The sequence below is a fragment of the Hemiscyllium ocellatum genome, chromosome 2 (genome assembly GCF_020745735.1).
Source record: "Hemiscyllium ocellatum isolate sHemOce1 chromosome 2, sHemOce1.pat.X.cur, whole genome shotgun sequence".
In the NCBI taxonomy this organism is placed as follows: Eukaryota; Metazoa; Chordata; class Chondrichthyes; order Orectolobiformes; family Hemiscylliidae; genus Hemiscyllium; species Hemiscyllium ocellatum.
The window spans coordinates 105389577-105408903 of record NC_083402.1 but is presented as its reverse complement, the minus strand read 5'-3'; the positions used below and the strand labels follow the sequence as shown (position 1 = coordinate 105408903).

The 19327-nt window shown below is 41.3% G+C and overlaps 1 protein-coding gene across 4 annotated transcripts in view; it reads right to left on the bottom strand.

The window, feature by feature from the left end:
• The window catches only part of LOC132824449 (receptor-type tyrosine-protein phosphatase delta-like), a 588252-nt gene that overhangs the window by 315071 nt on the left and 253854 nt on the right, over positions 1–19327 (bottom strand). For all 4 annotated transcript variants that reach the window (XM_060838969.1, XM_060838986.1, XM_060838977.1 and 1 more), the window contains exon 4: positions 5555–5696. In XM_060838969.1, coding sequence (XP_060694952.1) covers positions 5555–5696 — 142 coding nt within the window. The remainder of the gene's footprint in view (positions 1–5554; positions 5697–19327) is intronic.

Sequence of the window (19327 nt, the reverse complement as noted above, 5' to 3'; positions counted from 1 at the left end):
TGCTTTGGAGATGATAGGTGAAATGCTTATTGTGTGAACAGATGCTACACCATATACCAGAGAAAGACAGACTCTCCAAAACTTTTCTACTATCACAGGGTACAAGTCAGGTGAGTGATGGATTGCACTCCAGTTAGCTGGATGCATGTGGTTCTAACAACACTTGAGAAGACAGATACAAAACAAGATAAAGAATCGGAACCCCACCTTCAACGTCAAATTCCTCCACCACCAACAGTGGTGTGGACCATGAACAAAGATCACTTAAGCAACTCACCAAGGTTATTCAACTGCAGGTATCATACCAATGACCTCTACCAACGAGAAGACCAAGGGCAACAGATGCCCAGGAGTATCACCACTTGTCGACTCCCCTTCAAGCTTCACACCAGCACACTTTGGACATAGATAACTGTTGCTTCACAGTCACTGGATCCAAAACCTGAAACTTCTTCCCTAATAGCAGAGAGGGTACTCTGACATACCTTGGACTGCAATGGGTGAACATGGGGGCTTTCCATTTTGAATGCAACTTGAGGTGGACAACAATGACCCTCAATTCCCAGAAAGGAGTAAAAAAATTGTAACATATCAGGGTTGCAAAACATTGGAGAGGACTTCCATGCAGAGGAAGGACGCAGGTAGGATTTACAAAGATGCTTTATATTGCTCTGGGGAATTCAGTTTTGAAGGATCAGGGAAACGGATTTATTTCAAATTTAGTGGAAATTCTTGAGGTGAAGACTGTGAAGACTGAAAGCTTTCTTTTTAAAACAAGGCTTTCTGGAAATCACATAGCTGGTGATAGTTACTTGTTTTTTCGTACACCCTTACTGGAACTGTGTTTAGACCTGGTCAGCTGTAGGCAGGACCACCAACAGCAAAGTGAAGGAAAGGGAGATAAGCACTGGCTAGTATAAATATTAAAAGGGTAATGGGTTCAAATTCCATTGGGAGCAAGCAGTATTGAATGACTGGGCAACCTCAAAGGGCCAAATGACCCACTCCTTTCCTTTCTCATGTTTTTGAAGTCAATGAATGCCCAGCTCACCCTGTAGCTATGTGACAGCTGTCAGGCTGTTGATTAATTTCAAGATAGACCTTCCATTCTCATCTGGGAAAAATGTTCCTCATCACTGGTAGCCACTGGCCAACTGAAAAGTTGGTAGCTCTCTGTACACAAGATTGCCACCAGATGTGGTGGCCACTGCTGGACTGCATGATGATCCAGGTTTGAATGTAGGGGGGAATGGAAGTCAATTCCCAAAGACCAGGGGAAGCATCAGATGAAATCAACTTTATCTGGAAGTCTTTGAAGGAAGTGAGGAGGGTGGTGTTGGCAGTGGCAGCAAAGGAGGAATAAAAACGGTGTGTTAAATGGAATCGAGCCTGAATTAATATTAACACGATCAATTACTTCTCTCATCAACTTGCTCTCAAAGTGAAGGTGATACTGACCAAACTTTATTCAAATATTCCTCTGGGACAATAATGCCATTGATAAATTATAAACTCCACAACCTATTCAGATCTTTCCATTGTTAGTGCTTCAGGGTAAAAATGTGCCATTTTTTGAATGACACGGCACAATTAGGTGCACTCTCTGTAAACCTTGGCGTATTAGCTTCAAGTGACAATGCTCTGTCAACCTGCAACACAATTTCTATAGAACATTCAGACTCCCAATTTCATTGTTAATTGCACAACTTCAGTTGTACATCTCAGAAACACTGAGCAAAGCAAGGAAGTGCATCTGCAGTTATCTGCCAAGATAGGTTGCCAGAACACTGTCTCCATATTCCCACAGCAACAGCTTTCCTGACTTCTGATAGAAACTAAATGTCTGAAGTCAATGCCTTTCTCCACTCTCTCTAGACATATTGATTTCCTTAAATGCAGTGATATTTATCATTATATCAAGAGCAATGAATCACTGGCCTCTTGTCCCTACAGGCACTGGCCTTCCGTTTGAAGTGTAATTTAATTCTCACATTTCTTTAAAAAGGAAGATAAATCATTTTGGCTTTTTCCATTCTTTTCCAACAATTTCCTAATTTAAATAGCATCAGTAAAACAGCTTTCGAACAAAATCAAATAATCCTTTCATCATTTTGCACTTAGCTGTACCCTGAAATAAGGCAGTATATACTCCCTGCCAAAAATACAACATGACAGCACCATTTTTAGAGCAAGCAGAACAAGCAACAGATATGCAATTGTAGGTAAAAAATGGGGAATGGAGTTAGTGGAACAATAGAACTTATAAGTACTGAGAATAGCGAAAAGGGAGAGAAGGTGAAAGGGCGATGAAGGAAGAAGAGAGAAACTGAGAGGGAGAGAAGGTAACGGAGGGCCAGGGAGAAGACACAGAGGGGAGAACAAAAAGGAGAGATGGCAGGAAAGACAGAGAGTAAACAACAGAGCAAGAGACAGTGAGAGAGACATGGGGAGAGTGAAGGCAGAGGGACAGAGAGAGGGAGTCAGAGGGAGAGGATGTGAGAAAGCAAGGGAAAGAGGAAGAAAGCAAAGGGGGAGAGACAGTAAGAAAGGGGGGTTGGGTGGGGCGAGAAAGAAAGAAAGGAGAGAAGGACACAGATAAAGAGAACTAATTCAGGATCTTGTTTACCAGCAGAGTTACTTGCTATTCTGCAGCGAAAGCCAGTGCCATAAACACAAAGGGCTGGCTTACAAGAAATATGTTTCTAACCACTCAGTCAAGTACAGTCATGGCTAGTGTATTCTGATTGTAGCTTGATTAGATCTTGGTCAGGAATTTTTTCATCAGCCATGATCTCATTGTCCAAGAGATGCTGTCTAATGGTTTGTTGCTACCCAGTTCACTAAGCAGGGGAGTGTGCATGAATGCTTTGTTATGTGCAAGACATGTTCCCCGCTCACCTCTTTCAAGAAAGTTTTCACTGCTGCAGCTTTCTAAAGATACAAGGGGCAATACTACTGTGGTACTAGTTGGATAAAACTGGTAAGTGCAATGAAATGAGAGACATGGATTGCACATGGGAACTAATGGAGATACCTGACACCCAACCACTTGTGAGACAGTCCTCTCTGCAATGGCACCTTTACAATGCCAATTCACCGCCTCAGGAGCAGGAAACATCGAACAAACGATGGAACATAACCTGGCAGTGCAAGATCATTCATTCTCTTGCAGCACTAGAGCCAGTTTTTCTTAAGCTGTCCTCAGGTATTACCATTTTCAACCACCTCTGCCAAGACTGCTTCTATCATAGGATAGTCTCTTATTGCCAGCTGCAGAGAAAAGAACTTCCTTTTTCTCCTGATAAGCCTCCAGTACAACCTCTCGGGAGGCATCACTTAAGTATGTTGCCACAGTTTGCCTGATCTCTGATATCACCAGGAGTAGACAGATTATTCAGCCTCTCCTGGCATTGACCTTAGTTGTCATCTCTGCCCAAATGGTCTTTATTAGTCCAGATGCTGCCCAGTTGAAGTGTCAACGAACACCTTGTTGTATGATAAAATGGGGTCAAAATGCTGACTAGCCTATTCATGCTCCAACTTTCTAAGTTGCTAGATCCAACATAATATAGCTCCTTCATTAACATTTTAAAATTTAAATTGCTCCACAATGTTACACAACCATATGAAACTGTTGGATAGAAAAATAAATTATTCTATCTCGCCACTCTCATATTGTCATGATGCCGAATGCTTCATAACCAAAAGAGTAAAAGATAAAGACCTCTGCCAACATGATGTATAACTTCTTGGGAAGACTTCTTTTAAAAAAAAGTCAACTGGGGAAATATCAGATTTAAAATTAGTCTCCAGTTCCCATTGGTGACTGAAATTCAAGAAGTACTGTTGGGCAGCATGGTGGCTCAGTGGTTAGCACCAATGCCTCAGAGCACCAGGGTTCTGGGTTTGATTCCCACCTCAGGCAACTATCTGTGTGGAGTTTACACATTCTCCCAGTGTCAGTGTGGGATTCCTCACACATTCCAAAGACGTGGAAGTTATGTAAATTGCCCGTGGTGCTAGGTGCATTAGTCAGGAGGAAATGGGTCTGGATGGATTACTCTTTGGAGGGTCGGTGTGGACTTGTTGGGCCAAATGGCCTGTTTCCATACTATATGGAGGGAATCTAATACTTTCCTCCTGTAGGGTATCACGTCAGAAGCCACAAAACTGCTCAGCTCTATTTGTAGATACTCAGTGTACAAACCACGAACTGTTCTGATGTCAGCAGTGCTAGCCTTTAGGAGAAAAACATATTTCCTAACATTCTAATGATTCATCCTTGTATAATTCCTAATTATGATCTTGGTCCTTGCTAACCAAAGGAATTTCCAACCTAAATACACACAAATCCTTTTATTATTTTTGAGACAACTGAACCACTTTTTGAAGGGTGCAAAAGTGCTTGTTTCAGTTGATCTGCATAACTAAGACACTTTAATTGGGATTGTACCTCAGGGTTCTTTTCTGAAAATCGTTGCACATTTTTCCCGATACAGGGAAAGCCCCCAGATAATCTCACATCATAACCAATCCTCAACTGTGGAATTGCTAAACAACCAAAATTTGTCAACAATCAAGAACAGAGGACTTTACACTACAAACTCAATTCATTGTTTGTTTGGGATATTCATTTCAATTTTTACTTCACAGAAGCAGGCACTTCATTTTCATCAGCTATCCTTTGGTTTTGTTCTTTCATTGGATTTTGTCTGCATTTTGTGACCAGCTGGTTCTTTGTTCCCTAACATTCCTACAGAGACATCTGAATGGATTTGACTTCATCACATAAACTGCTCAGCAAAGCTTTCACAGCAGGACAACAATGTTTATCCTCAAGAAGGGGTAATAATAAAATAGTATTCTAATGAACATGCTAATCATGGTCACGCAGTATTAGACAATGACAAGGAACACTGCTGTGTTCTTGATCAGTATTATGAGCTATTTAACTTTAAGATAATGAAATGATGCTCAGTTCATTGCCCAGAATGCTACTCTCCTCTTTAGCCAACAGTACTTCTTTGTTTGATAGTTGAACATAGAATTTGGGACTTCCTGTGGATCAAATATCCTCAAAGGGCCACAGCATAATAAAGTTGAGGAAACACTTACAGCAATTTTATCTTTATTTCAGATCTCATGGGGAGAAATAAAGACTGAAGATTATGCTGCAAGTTCACATGAGAATAATTCATCACAAAATTCCAAATTAGGTACGTTTCCATCAACATATTTGTGTCTTGTTCTTAAAGAGAAAACCATATTTTGATGTTTTAACTGAGAGGCAATTATCTACTGGGGTGTGCCCTCATAATAATTCCCATAACAATGCAAAGTGCTGTTGTGTAATAATACAGTGGAAGATGTTGATACTAATTATTTCCTATACACTTATTCTTGAGTATTATAAACTTCAAAATTTGCTCCGAAAAATGTCATATTAAATGGACACAGTAATTCTTACTGCTTACCTTCACAGCTGCAAATGAAAGACACAACTTAAGATTGCCCTGCACAGCCATGTTAAGTTATTACATTGATGACAACATACCACGTAACACTGTAAGCCTGGTGGTGGCACTTATTTCTCCAACACTGTTGGAGGCTACACATTCATAAATAGCCTCATCTCGTGGCGTTCGTAATGGCTGTATTCTGAGAACAGACCCAGATCCATCATCGAACTCGATCACCTGTAGAGATAAACAACAGCATTGTTGCCAGGTAATTTTTGTAGATCTCCATAATGCAGGCAATTTGAAAGAATACTGTTGAGCACATTATTTTTATCCCAGCTGCCTGTCTTTCTATGTTGATTTTATTTGATTACTTAGTGTGGAAACAGGCCCTTTGGCCCAACAAGTCCACACCCACCCTCCGAAGAGCAACCCACCCAGACCCATTCCCCTCCATTTATCACTTCACCTAACACTAAGGGCAATTTAGCATGGCCAATTCAACTAACCTGCACATCTTTAGACTGTGGGAGGAAACCGTAGGAACCCACACAGACACGGTGAGAATGTGCGAACTCCACACAGACAGCTGCCCGAGGCAGGATTTGAACCCATATCTCTGGCGCTGTGAGGAAGCAGTGCTAACCACTGTGCCACCATGCCGTCCGATTGATCAATGAGACAAAACATTTGAGCTGCAGTTGATTGCATCTGCTGTGCACTATATTAAACATGGTTAGTTACAGGCACAAACCATCTAAGTTAATATTGTTTTACTGAAACTTCCATCATTTAATTTTGACAGTACTTGTCCGGTGGTCCATTAAAGCATTGTAGTTCAAGCTAACTGTTTAATTTCAAATGAATCTGTTTCCATTTGTTTAAAAATGGCACCATCAAATGTTTGATTATTGCATGGACAACATCAGGAGTCACTTGGATTTTCTCTACAGCAAATTATTCTCAGAAGGTGAAACTTTTATATAGTATGAATGACTCAACCTTCCAGTTCATCACTGCAATTTGGATGATAGTAGTGGTGTAGTTCATGTCAAAGTGGAAGACCAGGAACCATGAAGCATTTCATTCTCCAGGCCCCCTATTACCCCTACCCAAACCTATCCCCAGGATGGGGGGGGGAGTTGGGGGGGGGTTAAGGAGATCGGTGGTGCCGGGGGAGGAAGATGTTGATCAGATTTGGACCGAGTTGGCTGTCCTGTTGGTAAATCGATTGTGGACAGGGGTTCACTTGGGGAGGAGAGAGGATCCAACAATTACAGAAGGCAGTAACCAAACATTGAAGCTGAACATACCAGTGGATAAACATAGCGCATTCTCTTACAATGTTTCTATTCTGTTTTATTACTGTAAGCATTGAATTGTGTAAAGTAACCAGATTTCTGATTCTAATAAAATGTCCCATTGAGGAATATTTTAAATTGTATAACCAGCTTTACCTTCACAGTTTCTTCCAGGTTAACTCTGACTGCAAATCAAATTGGAAATAATCTGCTTTGATGAAAAAGGCTTGGTTTTAAACACTGTGTATGAAAAATTCATTCACTCCCTCCTATAGTACTGATGACAGTTCTCTTGTACCTCACATTCATTATAAATTTGCAAAGTGTTGGCAAGGCTTTAGTGACTATCTTCCTATGTTTCTAATTTGTTTCTCTTTTCTAAAGCTACTGATTCTCACTTCCGGACTGTTCTAAACAGCTAATGCTAGGGTAGCTGGTAATCCCACAGCAGCTCAACTGTTGTCAAACTACCCACAACAGCTATCACTGGAGGCATATGCCTAATTGCATTTCATCCCACCTTAAATTATTCATTGCTGACTTTATAAGCTGTTGTTGTCACATTTGATAACTTTGTTCTGTATGAACAGGGCAGTGCAAACATTGCAGATTGTTTTAAAAGAACATTATTGCTTCTTGTTGGTCAGAGAAACAATATTCCAACTATTGGGGGAGAGAATAGAGAGTGAAGAAGGCAATTTTGAAATGGATGGTTGAAACAATGGAAGCATAACACTAAGCAGCATTTACCTATCATCATCAACCTATCTCATCTCAATTAAAAAGCAAAATGTTAGATGTGCACTTAATGACACAGTTATAATTTTTTTTATTATGGGGCTCAGCAATTGTTCATATTGCTGACCAATATGTGATAAATTGAAAGTTGGGCAAGGGATTTTTTTATCTCACCAAGATGCAACTATCCTAAACAGTGAACTCCCTGTAAATCAGATTACCACCGTGTTATAACTACCGATGACTGGGCAACACAAAGATATCAGTTTGGTAATGTGTGGATTTGAAATCGATGGTAAGATTAGTCTGAGAAAAGATAAGTTGCTGCACTGGGGTAGTGCCCTTCATCTTTCAGTTGAGGTTATCCTTTCTGTATAATAGGTCAGACAATCCCACAGGGAAGATTTTCCATTAAGAGATTTCACGTTCTCAAATCATGTGACTTATTCTACTCATGTCATATATTCTCAGTTACTTTCAATCCAAAGAAACTAATAGCATTACAGCTAGAGGCAGAGACTAGAAAGAAAGAGTTACTCCTCACAAACTGGATAAAAACCTAAAATTCTCTGACAGCAACACAAAACATTAAGAGGAAGAACAATGCTCATAACATTTCTAGATTATCTAAATAAAACTGAAAATAGGGAAAAAAAGCTTTATGCATCTAAGCAGTCCAGCCTCAGAAAACACAATGAAGGGACTTAATCCCCATTTTCAAACTACATCAAACTTCAGTTGGCACAACAGCAATAATTGAATTTGGAAGAGAATATAATATGAAAATACACAAAGGTTTAACAAAACTGTAAGTAATTTACGTCACCCTTCTTTATTCAGTATTCTTCTGAATTTATTCACAACTGTCTCAAATTGGTGCCATTTTAAAACAGAGATTGACATCTCTCTATAGGAGTCAAAAATTTGGTACTGGACAGGCAGCATCCGAGGAGCAGGAGAGTCAACATTTCAAGCATAAGTTCTTCATCAGGAATTGGAGGGGGTTTGTTGAGAAATACATAGGAGGGTGGGGCTGAGGGAAACCCTACCTGGGAATGCGACAGGTCAATGAAGGTGGGGGGTGATGATGATAGGTCAAAGTGAAGGGTAGAGCGTGTTGGTGGGAAAGAAGATGGACAGGTAGGACAGTTCAAATGAGCAGTGCTGAGTTGGAAGGTTTGATCTGGGATATGGTGGGGGAGGGGAGATTAGGAAACTGGTGAAATTGACATTAATCCTGTGTGGTTGGAGGGTCCCGAGGAGGAAGATGAGGTGTTCTTCCTCCAGGCATCAGGTGACTAGAATTTGGCAGTGGAGGTGGCCTAGGACTTGCATATCCTTGGCAGAATGGGAGGGGGAGTTAAAGTTTTTGATGGGGTTGTTTGGTGAGTGTGTCCCGGAGATGTTCTCGGAAACGTTCCGCAAGTTGGTGCCCTATTTCCCCAATATAGAAGAGACCACATCGAGTGCAACGGAAACAGTAGATGAGGTGTTTGAAGGTGCAGGAAAATCTCTGCTGAATGTGGAAGGATCCTTTGGGACCTTGGATGGAGGTGAGGGGGGAGGTGTGGGTGCAGGTTTTACACCACTTGTGATGGCAAGGTAAAGTGCCAGGAGTGGAGGGTGTGTTGGTGGGGGGCATGGACCTAACGAGTGAGTGACAGAGGAAATAGTCTCTGTAGAATGCTGAAATGGGTGGGGAGGGAAATATATCACTGGTAGTGGGGTTTGACTGCAGGTGGCTGAAATTGCAGAGGATGATGCGTTATATCCGGTGGTTGGTGGGTAGAAGGTGAGGACCAGGGGATTTCTGTCCTTGTTGCGATTGGAGGGGTGGGGTTCAAGGAGACCATCTGGGATGTTCTAAAGTGGAATTGGTCCTCCTGGAAGGAGATGAGGCAGAGGCAGAAGAATTGGGAATAAGGGAAAGCATTTTCACAGGTGGGTGTGTGAGGAGATCTTGTCCAGGTAGCTGTGGGAGTCAGTGGATTTGAAGTAGATGTCTGTGCTGAGTCAGTCATCAGGAACGGAGATGGAGAAGTCCAGGAAGGGGAAGGAGATATCCGAAATGGTCTAGGTGAACTTGACATCAGGGTGGAAGTTGCTCGTGAAGGTGGGCGTATGAGGTGGCGCTGATACAGTCATCAATGCAGCGGACGAAAAGTCGGGGAATGATGCGAGTGTAGCTGAGGAAGATAGATGTACCGGATGTACAGACAGGCATAGCTGAGGCCCATTGCGGGTGCCCTTGGCTACCCCTTTGGTCTGAAGGACGTAGCAGGATGTGAGTGTTGCTTTGTCTAATTTCAAACAGGTTCAGTTGTGACTCTTCATTTTCAGTCACATATCTGGGTACAAATCCAATTCCAGGACATGAGCACAAAGCAGAGCAATCAAAATTGACGCTTCTGGGCAGTGCAGAGGGAGTGATGCACTGTAAGAAGTGCATCCTCGATATGAAATGGACCAGGAAGAAGTCATTCAGCTCCTTGGGCCTGGCCCACTATTCAGTAAGATCACAGCTGACCTTACTGCAGCCTTAAAGCCACTTTTCTGACTGTCCTGTCCAGCACTGCAACTCCATGACCCTCGATTGCACTGGAGATGAAAAGATTGGTTGAGCCTTGCATATACTCAAAGATATATTTTGGAAAATCAGTGATTAAACCAAAGATATAACTGCTGATTAGACAAACAGGAGGCTGCAAGAACATAGCAAGCCAGGCAACATCAGGAGGTGGAGAAGTCAACATTTCGGGTATTAATCCTTCTTCAGGACTGGAAGTGGGGGTATGGGGAGCTACAGATGGGGGAGGGGTGGAGTGGGGGAGGAGAGGAATGGTGAGGTAGTGATAGGTGGACACAGGTTGTGAGTACAACCTGGTTGGTCGATGGGAAGGATGAATCCAGTTGGTAGCTGGAAGGAAGGGTCTGTAGGTGGAATGGAAGGAAAGAGGAGCAGGGGGGTGGGTGGGAAGATTATTTGAAATTAAAGAACTCAATGTTCAGTCCTCCAGGCTGCCCAGATGGAAGATAAGGTATTGTTCCTCCAATTTGTGGTCTGGTTCACTGCGGCAATGAAGGAGGCCAAGGATAGACATGTCAGAGGAAAAGTGGGAGGGGGAATTGAAGTAGGTGGTGAGGGAGGCAGTGTACAGCAGGTGTTCCATCTTGTTTGGTTACAGGGGAAAGTACCAGGAAGGATGGTGTGGTTGGTGGGGAAGATGGTGCGAACCAAGGCGTGGCAAAGGAAATGGTCCCTGTGGATGACAGATAAGGGTGGGGAGGGGAAGATGTTTTGGGTGGTAGGGTCTAATTGGAGCTGGGATAAGTGCTTGAGGATGGAACATTGGATGCGGAGGCTGGTGAGGTGGAGAGTGAGGACAAGTCACCCCTAACCAACACAAGTGCGCGTGCGCACATACACCTCAATAAATGTTCCTTAAATTCTTCCCACTGTTTTCAAATCCAGGGGGTGTCCATGGACACTACATGGGCTTTAGCGATGTCTGCCTCTTTGTCGGCTATGTTGAACAGTCCCTCTTCAATACATACACCGGTACTGTTCCCCAACTCTTTTGCCATTATAGCAATGATTGCATCAGTGCTGAATACTGCACTCGGGCTGAACTGGAGCAGTTCAACTTTGCTAACAGCTTTCATACCAGCTTCAAATTCACTTGGTCTACATCAGATACCTCCATCCCCTGTTCCGACCTCTCCATTTTCTTCTCCAGTGACATTTTACAGACCGACATTTACTATAAACCCACAGACCTCCATAATGAACTTGACTACACTTCCTACCACATTGTACCCTGCAAATATTCCATTCCACTCCCAAGAATCCCAGATGTCCTCCAATTTCAAACAATGTTTTCTCCATCTGTCATCCTTGATTTCCCACTCCACTGCTCTAAACTGGACCACTCCCCCAACATAATAAACATAGGGTTCCTTTGTCCTCACTTTCCATCTCATCAGCCTCTGCATCCAAGGTATCATCTCAAACACTTCCACCAAATCCAATTAGATCCTACCACTCAGAACATCTTTCTCGACCCATCCCTCCCTGCCTTGCCCAAGGACTGTTCCCTTCACCGTGTCTTGGTTCACGCCACACTCCCCACCAACAACCTATCCCCTCCTCCATTCCCCCCACCCCGGTACCTTCTCCTATGACCGAATGATTCAACACCTGCCCATACACCACCCCCCTCACATCCATCCAGCACCCCAAAAAGTCCTTCTAGGTGAGACACAGGTTCACCTGCACCTCCTCCAACTTCGTCTACTTTAGCCATTAGTTCTGATGTGGTCTTCTCCACATCAATGAGACCAAATGTAGACTAGGTGATCATTTCACTGAGCATCTTCACCTGGTCCAAAATGACTTACTGAATTTCTCAAGATCTTTTAATTTTATTTAAGTGTTTTCACTTTACAGTTTCAAAGAGTTTGAGTAAATACATCAGCAAAAGGCATGAATGAGTGCCATGTACCCAATTAATGGCTTATCTGAAAAAATAAATCGGGCAGGAAAAGGTCACCCAAAGTCCTATCAGATTTTCTGCACCACTGGTCCATGTAACCCAACAGAAACAGGGAGCTGGGAGTTGGAAATCCTTCATGGCAACCTAATGCATGTTCTTGCTTGTACAGGTAGTGTCAGTCAATAAAGTGAAACAGCTGCTGGTAGCAGCTGGAGACGTTTTCTATGGTCAGGTGGGTGGCAAGAGATATTGGAAACATGCTACTAATGATAATTGATGCGGCAGTGATGAGTTACCTGATTTGTTATGATAAATTCATCAAATAATTATTTAATATTAAAGATGTGCTTCAATTTGAGAATAGAGTGACATTTCGCAGCAAATATGCAACTAGATCGAAATCATAGCATGTGAGTTGTCAGTCAGAAACCGTGAGGAAGTGACCTCAGGATCACTGGTCAGCAATGTCAACTGCCATGGACTCAACGAGACAAATAGTGGAAATGATGTATATTGTTGGCAACACCCACCTTGGCCTTAATTGACAGAATGAGTAGTGAGTGTTAAGCAAATATCAGGATGTCAATGTTACTGACTTGTGCTTTCACAAGAGGATGCTTGATCATTAGTTTCCCAATATTCTGCCCTTTTTGAGCCCAAACTCTGCAAACAGTTGCAGCAGGGAAGATACTATCTTGAGAGTTAGAGGCTAATGTGGGTAGCATAGGAATGGAATGTGTTTTAAAAGGATGTGATGCCACAGACACTTCAATTACTTCATGATACATGGTGATCTTTTGATTGTACCTTCTGGATTGATTAAAGTGGGGCAGCTTATGGTCTAACATGTCAATATAACGCTGATTATAACATTTGAGAATAGCTTGGTGAAAGGTGCAAATAACTGTCTGAATGATTCTTCTTTCATTGCTCTTAGACCATGAAGGAGCAAAGGGATTTCTAGTCATTTAGAATATAGAGGGAAGTCATCTGGCCATCCCCACTTTTCACAACACAGATCAGTCCAATCAGCCCTATTCACCGTGTAACTCTGGAGCCCTGCACATTGATTTCAATAAATATCCATTCAACTGCATCTCTTACCCAAATCCTTAAATCTGTACCCACTTGTTCTTGTATTGATAATGGGAACATGTTTACTTCATGAACCTGGGTTCAATTCCCGACTCAGGCGACTGACTGTGTGGAGTTTGCACGTTCTCCCCGTGTCTGCGTGGGTTTCCTCCGGGTGCTCCGGTTTCCTCCCACAGTCCAAAGATGTGCGGGTCAGGTGAATTGGCCATGCTAAATTGCTCGTAGTGTTAGGTAAGGGGTAAATGTAGGGGTATGGGTGGGTTGCGCTTCGGCGGGTCGGTGTGGACTTGTTGGGCCGAAGGGCCTGTTTCCACACTGTAAGTAATCTAATCTAATCTAAAAATTTGCTGATATAAACATGTCAAAATCTTGTACAAATTGATCAAATATTTCCTCAATTTCCTTTCATCTCAGGAAAACAACTCCAACTTCTCCAAACCAATCTTTCAGCTAAAATCTCTTAGCTTTGAAACAATTCTTGAAAATCCCCTCACGTTTTTGCTCAAGTTTGGTCATGAAAACTATATACGATATTATAATTTTGACCAAACCAGAACTTTATAGAAGTTTGCACTTAATAAGGGTAACTATGTGGGCATTGAAAGCTCAGCTAGCTCAAGTCAACTAGGATACGAGGCTAAAACAAACCAAAGAACTACAGATGCTGGAAATCAGAAATAAAAGCAGAAATTGTGAGAAAAATTCAGGAGGCATGGCAGCATCTGTGGGGAGAAAACAGAGGTTATGTTTCAGGTTCAGTTACTCTTCTTCAGAACTAATTTTAGCTCTGAAAAGGTCAGCATTTATGCTGAACATGGGGTTGGGGGGAGGAATAAACAATAGATGTAGATGTAACCCAGAGAAGGCAATACTGTTTAGGATACTAGGTATCAGGTAGTCCATTAGAGAACTGGTGACAAATATTTAAGAGGATATTTTAGAATACTCAAAAGAATATTCATACTATGAAGAAAATTTCTAAAGGGATAATCTACCACCCATTGCTATTTAAAGTTAGGGAAAGCATTCATCTTAAAGGAAAAATGTACAATTGTACAAAGATGAGCAAAAGTCAGATGACTGCAGAGAGTATGGCAAGGAATAACTGGACATTTGATTAGGAGAAATAAATCAGAGTATGAGAGGAATATCGCTATCAACATAGAAACGTGACATGAAAGTGCCGTTTTGGACTGGGTTGGGCAAAGTCAGAAGTCAATGACACTAGGTTACAGTCCAACAGGTTAACTTGAAATCACAAGCTTTCAGAGTGCTCCTGAGTCAGATGAAATGGAAGGAAGTGTACAGGCACAGAACTAATAGGCAGAGAGATCATTGCAAGATAATACCAGGTCATTAAGAGTGTCAAGAGATAGTACAAATTGTGTGAATGGCTGAAATACAAGTCCTTTCTGGTGATCAAAAGTGTCAAACAGTGTGAGTAAAGTGTTAACAGTTGAATAACAAGTCAAGGGATGACCTATGACCTGATTAATAAAGGCAGAGATATAATTACAAAAGATCAAAAATAAGACAGCACAAGAGATGGTGCTGGATTAACATGAAAGTCTACTAAAGTGACAAGTAATCCAAAACTATACAAACTAATTAAGATTGGAGAGATCGGAACGAGTCATCAAGATGATGGTGTCAAAATAGAGCAGTGAGGAGGATTTCACAAACACAAATTGTATGGTGAGGTTGCATGTAGCGTGATGTCAACCTTACGTTTGAGACCATCTTCATGGGTATGGTACTTGGCTATCAGTTTCCGCTCAGCGATTCTATGTTGTTGTATATCTCGAAGGCAGCCTTGGAGGATGCTTACCCAAACATCGAAGACTGAACGTTCTTGACCATTGAAGTGTTCATCAACTGGAAGGGAACATTCATGTCTGCTGATTGTTGCATGGTGTGCATTCATATGTTGTCGTAGCTTCCGCATGGTCTCTCCAATATACAATGCCCCGGGGTGATCACGGAAGCACAGAGCTCACTATTTACTGGTGTTTTGTGTTTGTTCATCATTGTGTTAAAGCATTAACAATCTGTGCATTTAAACTGGGGTGCGTGCAGATCGCTTGCCCACTGCCTTATTGGAAAGCCCCTTCATTGATGTCTACCTGATACTGAACATTCATAGGAGAAAGTGAGGACTGCAGATGCTGGAGATCAGAGCTGAAAATGTCTTGCTGGAAAAGCACAGCAAGTCAGACAGCATCCAAGGAGCAGGAGAATCGACGTTTCGGGCATGAGCCTTCTTCAGGAATGAGGAAAGTGTGGTCCTTGGACTCCTCCATCGCCAGACCATAGCAAGACAGCGGCTGGAGGAAGAGCGCCTCATCTTCCGCCTACGAACCCTCCAACCACAAGGGATGAACTCATATTTCTCCAGTTTCCTCATTTCCCCTCCCCCCACCTTGTCTCAGTCAAATCCCTCGAACTCAGCATCACCTTCCTAACCTGCAATCTTCTTCCTGACCTCTCCACCCCCACCCCCACTCCGGCTTATCACCCTCACCTTAACCTTCTTCCACCTATCGCATTTCAAGTGCCCCTCCCCCAATTCCCTCCTCCCTACCTTTTATCTTAGCCTGCTGGACCACACTTTCCTCATTCCTGAAGAAGGGCTCATGCCCGAAACGTCGATTTTCCTGCTCCTTGGATGCTGCCTGACCTGCTGCGCTTTTCCAGCAACACATTTTCAGCACTGAACATTTATATACCAGGTATTTTCCAGTTGGGATTGGTGGCCATGAGGATGAGAATAGGTTATTGACCCTCCTGTGATGTTCTACCACTCAGTTTGAACATGGCTGATCTGCCCCCATAACTCCTGTCTTATCCCTTTACACCCTTAACAAACAGAAATTGATGATTTTGATTTTGAAAGTTGCCCAACATCTGCAACTATCCACTAAGATTTAATTGTGTAAAGAGATACATCTTAATTTCAGTGCTATATGGCCCAGCTATAAATTCAACATCTTGTGCCCTTCATTTAGATCTCTCCACCAAAAAACAATATAGTTTCATGCATTTTTATCCTATTGAATCATGGAATTGGAGGGTCAGTGTCAGTTTGAATAGAAAGTTGCTGTCAGGATAGAGAACAGTGAGCCAAATATATTTCGTTGTTATTCAGAATGGTGGATGTTATAGACAGTTATGTTCCCAGGGGTCAGTGCTCCGAACACTGTTTTCTTGATTTCTATGTATAATTAACATAGCTTCAATACTGCAATATAGAGTAATATTTCAAACTTGGAGGACTGTGAAAGACTAAACGTGATAGAAACTTACTGTAACAAGAGCGTCCACGAAAAGAGGAATCTCGATTTGGTTTGCTAAGATTTTTAAAGGTGGCAGTAAATATTAAATGAGTTGGTATTATGGGAGCTTGAGCTTCATAAATAGGGGCAATGGATCCAAAGACAAGGAGGTTATTCTGATCATACAAGTTAGGAATAGAAGTCAGCCATTCGTTTCCTTTAGCTTACACTGCCACTAATTAAATTCATGGCTGATATGTTTGTGTTTCAAATTCCACATTCCCATTTACCACCCAATAGCATTTGATTCTCTTGTTTAACAAGAATCCATTCATGACTACTTTGAAATATTCAAAGAATCATCCTGCAGCTCCTCAGAATTCAGCATTTATTCTCCGTTGACGTAATACTCTTCTTTTTTATTCTTTGACAGACCGAACAGTCAAAGAATTATAGAGTCAGCATGGAAACAGACCTCTTGGTCCAACTTGTCCATGCTGACCAAGTTTCCCAAACAAAATTAGTCCCATTTGCTTGCGTTTGCCCTATATCCTTCGAAACCTTTCCTTTTCATGTACCTGTCCAAAAATCTTTAAAGTGTTGTACCTGTACCTGCATCTACGACTTTCTCTGACATTCATTCCACATATCATTCAACTATCCTCTGTATGAAAAAGTTGCCCCTCAGCTCCCTTTCTAATCTTTCTCGCCTCATCTTAAGAATATGTCCTCTAATTTTGAAACCTTCTCCCCAAGGGAAAAAACCTTTGCTATTCACCTTATCAATGCCCCTCGTTACTTTATAAAACTCTATAAAGTCAGCCCTCAACCTCCTATCCTCCCTCCTCCATTCAATCTCAGTCATCACTACAAATTGTAAAAATTTAAGGTCCCAGCACAGACCCCTGTTGAACTCCATTCATCAGATTCTGCCATTCAGAAACAGACTTCTTTGTGAACACTGCATTTTTTCTGCCAACTGACTAATCTTGAAACCATGCCAAAACGAGTTTCCATTTTACACAACAACATCTGATGTCAAACATTGTCAAATGGCTTCTCAATCCAAGGACATTGCCTCTTTCAGGCTCCTGTTTATCTCCAGCACATAATATTCCTTAAAGAACTTCAATAAATTGGTTAAATATGATTTTCTTCTCACCCATGTTGGCTTTTCCAATTTGCCTTGAGTTTTTCCGCAGTGTCCAACTATAACCTTCCTAATGATCAACTCTGACACCTCCTCCATAACAGGCATCAAGCTAACAAGCCTATGGTTTCCTATTTTCCATCTCTATCCTTCCTTGAATAAAGGATTATTTTTGTTACTTTTCAGACTGATGAGACTTTTCTGGAATCTAGCACATTTTGGAAAAATAGCACCAATGCATCTTCAAATATAGTCCTGTACAAGTAAGAAAAAACTTTGGTTTGTTTGTTGGATAGAGTCAATGTTTGCTTGTTTCTCCAGATGCTACTGTATAGAATCGAACTGTTTTAGAGACTATTTCAGTATACAAAGCTTTTTTTAACGAATAAAATATATTTTTAAATAAAAATACTTAGTGGTATGAATCCTCACTGGTATTTCCCCATAGTGGACGGATAGCTATGGTAGCAATGTAAGTTGCTGTCTGGCTAAGTTCAGCTAAGCCAGCACAGACAGAGACTGAGATTGAAGGCTTGCTGTGAATGCACACTCTTAAATGTACTGGCATACACTTGAAGATTTGACTTGCAACCAGGTACACAAGACAAGAGATGACATAAAAAACTGAGATTATAATTTATGGAGAATAAATACAACTACCATATCAATTACACGTAAAGATATTAATGGAAAAATAAACATTTAACAAGTAAAATATTGAGCTATTTAAATGATTTTTACTGATGTAAAAGTGAACATGATACTGGGCTGAACAACTTCTCAAACAAATCATTTCATCACGGAGTGTGCATTGCATCAAGCAACTGCCAGATTTTGATACATAACACGTAATGCTGTATCTCAGAATCAGATAAATTAAACAACATGGGTAAATTTAAATTCTCCAGTGCTCCTGTCTTTGAGATGAGCTTTGTGAAATTAGGGCAAGTTTTGGGAATTTGGACAATGTATATATTAAAACCATGTACTATGTATTTCTATTCCTATGCTTATGCTACACAGATGTATGAACTTCAGTTACACATGATGGGAAGGTTAGGTGGTTTTATATATCAAGTTTACTGGACTAATGGACTTCTGAAATGGTCTCCTTGGAAGTAATCGTTTGCCCCAGATGAATATTTCATTGTTACTCTTGCATACATTTAAGAGGCATTTCACCTGGTCACTATTTGAACAGGTTCTGTACAGGCATGTGACAATAAAAGTAATGATTTTTAAAATTTAGTATGGCATTGGGTTCTTCAATTCTGACACTGTACCTAAAGTCTTAAGTCTTCAGTTTGCTCATTCCACAATGGCTAGTGTAACAATTAGACATTTTGTCTTACCCAAGCGAGAGGTAAAGTCAAGCGTAGATATTCAATTCCATTACAAACATTTTGTTAGATTGTAGGCAACATTTTTCTATGTTTAACAGAATTATTGTGATGTGCTTGACCCCACTGATTCTATAGGAAGAATTTTTCAGCCAGGCTAAGTCAAACTGGAAATAAATGTGCAAAACCCAAGAACTGAGATAGATCACACATAGGGCAGTGTGAAAAGAGAAAATGAAGTGTAAAAAGGCATGATTTAATGCATCAGTTGCAACTATTGGTTACTCTCTACTAACTCAGGACCATTGAATTCAGTAACCACTATCAAATCTATGTTGCCTTATTGCAACTGATGACTTTTTCTCTTGCTCTCAAGTAAAGTTATTCTACAATTACAGCCTTAACCCCACTCTAGAATTGTTTTATCTCCCTCCTAATGTTAAAAAAGAGCAAATAGAGGACACATCATTAAATCAGTA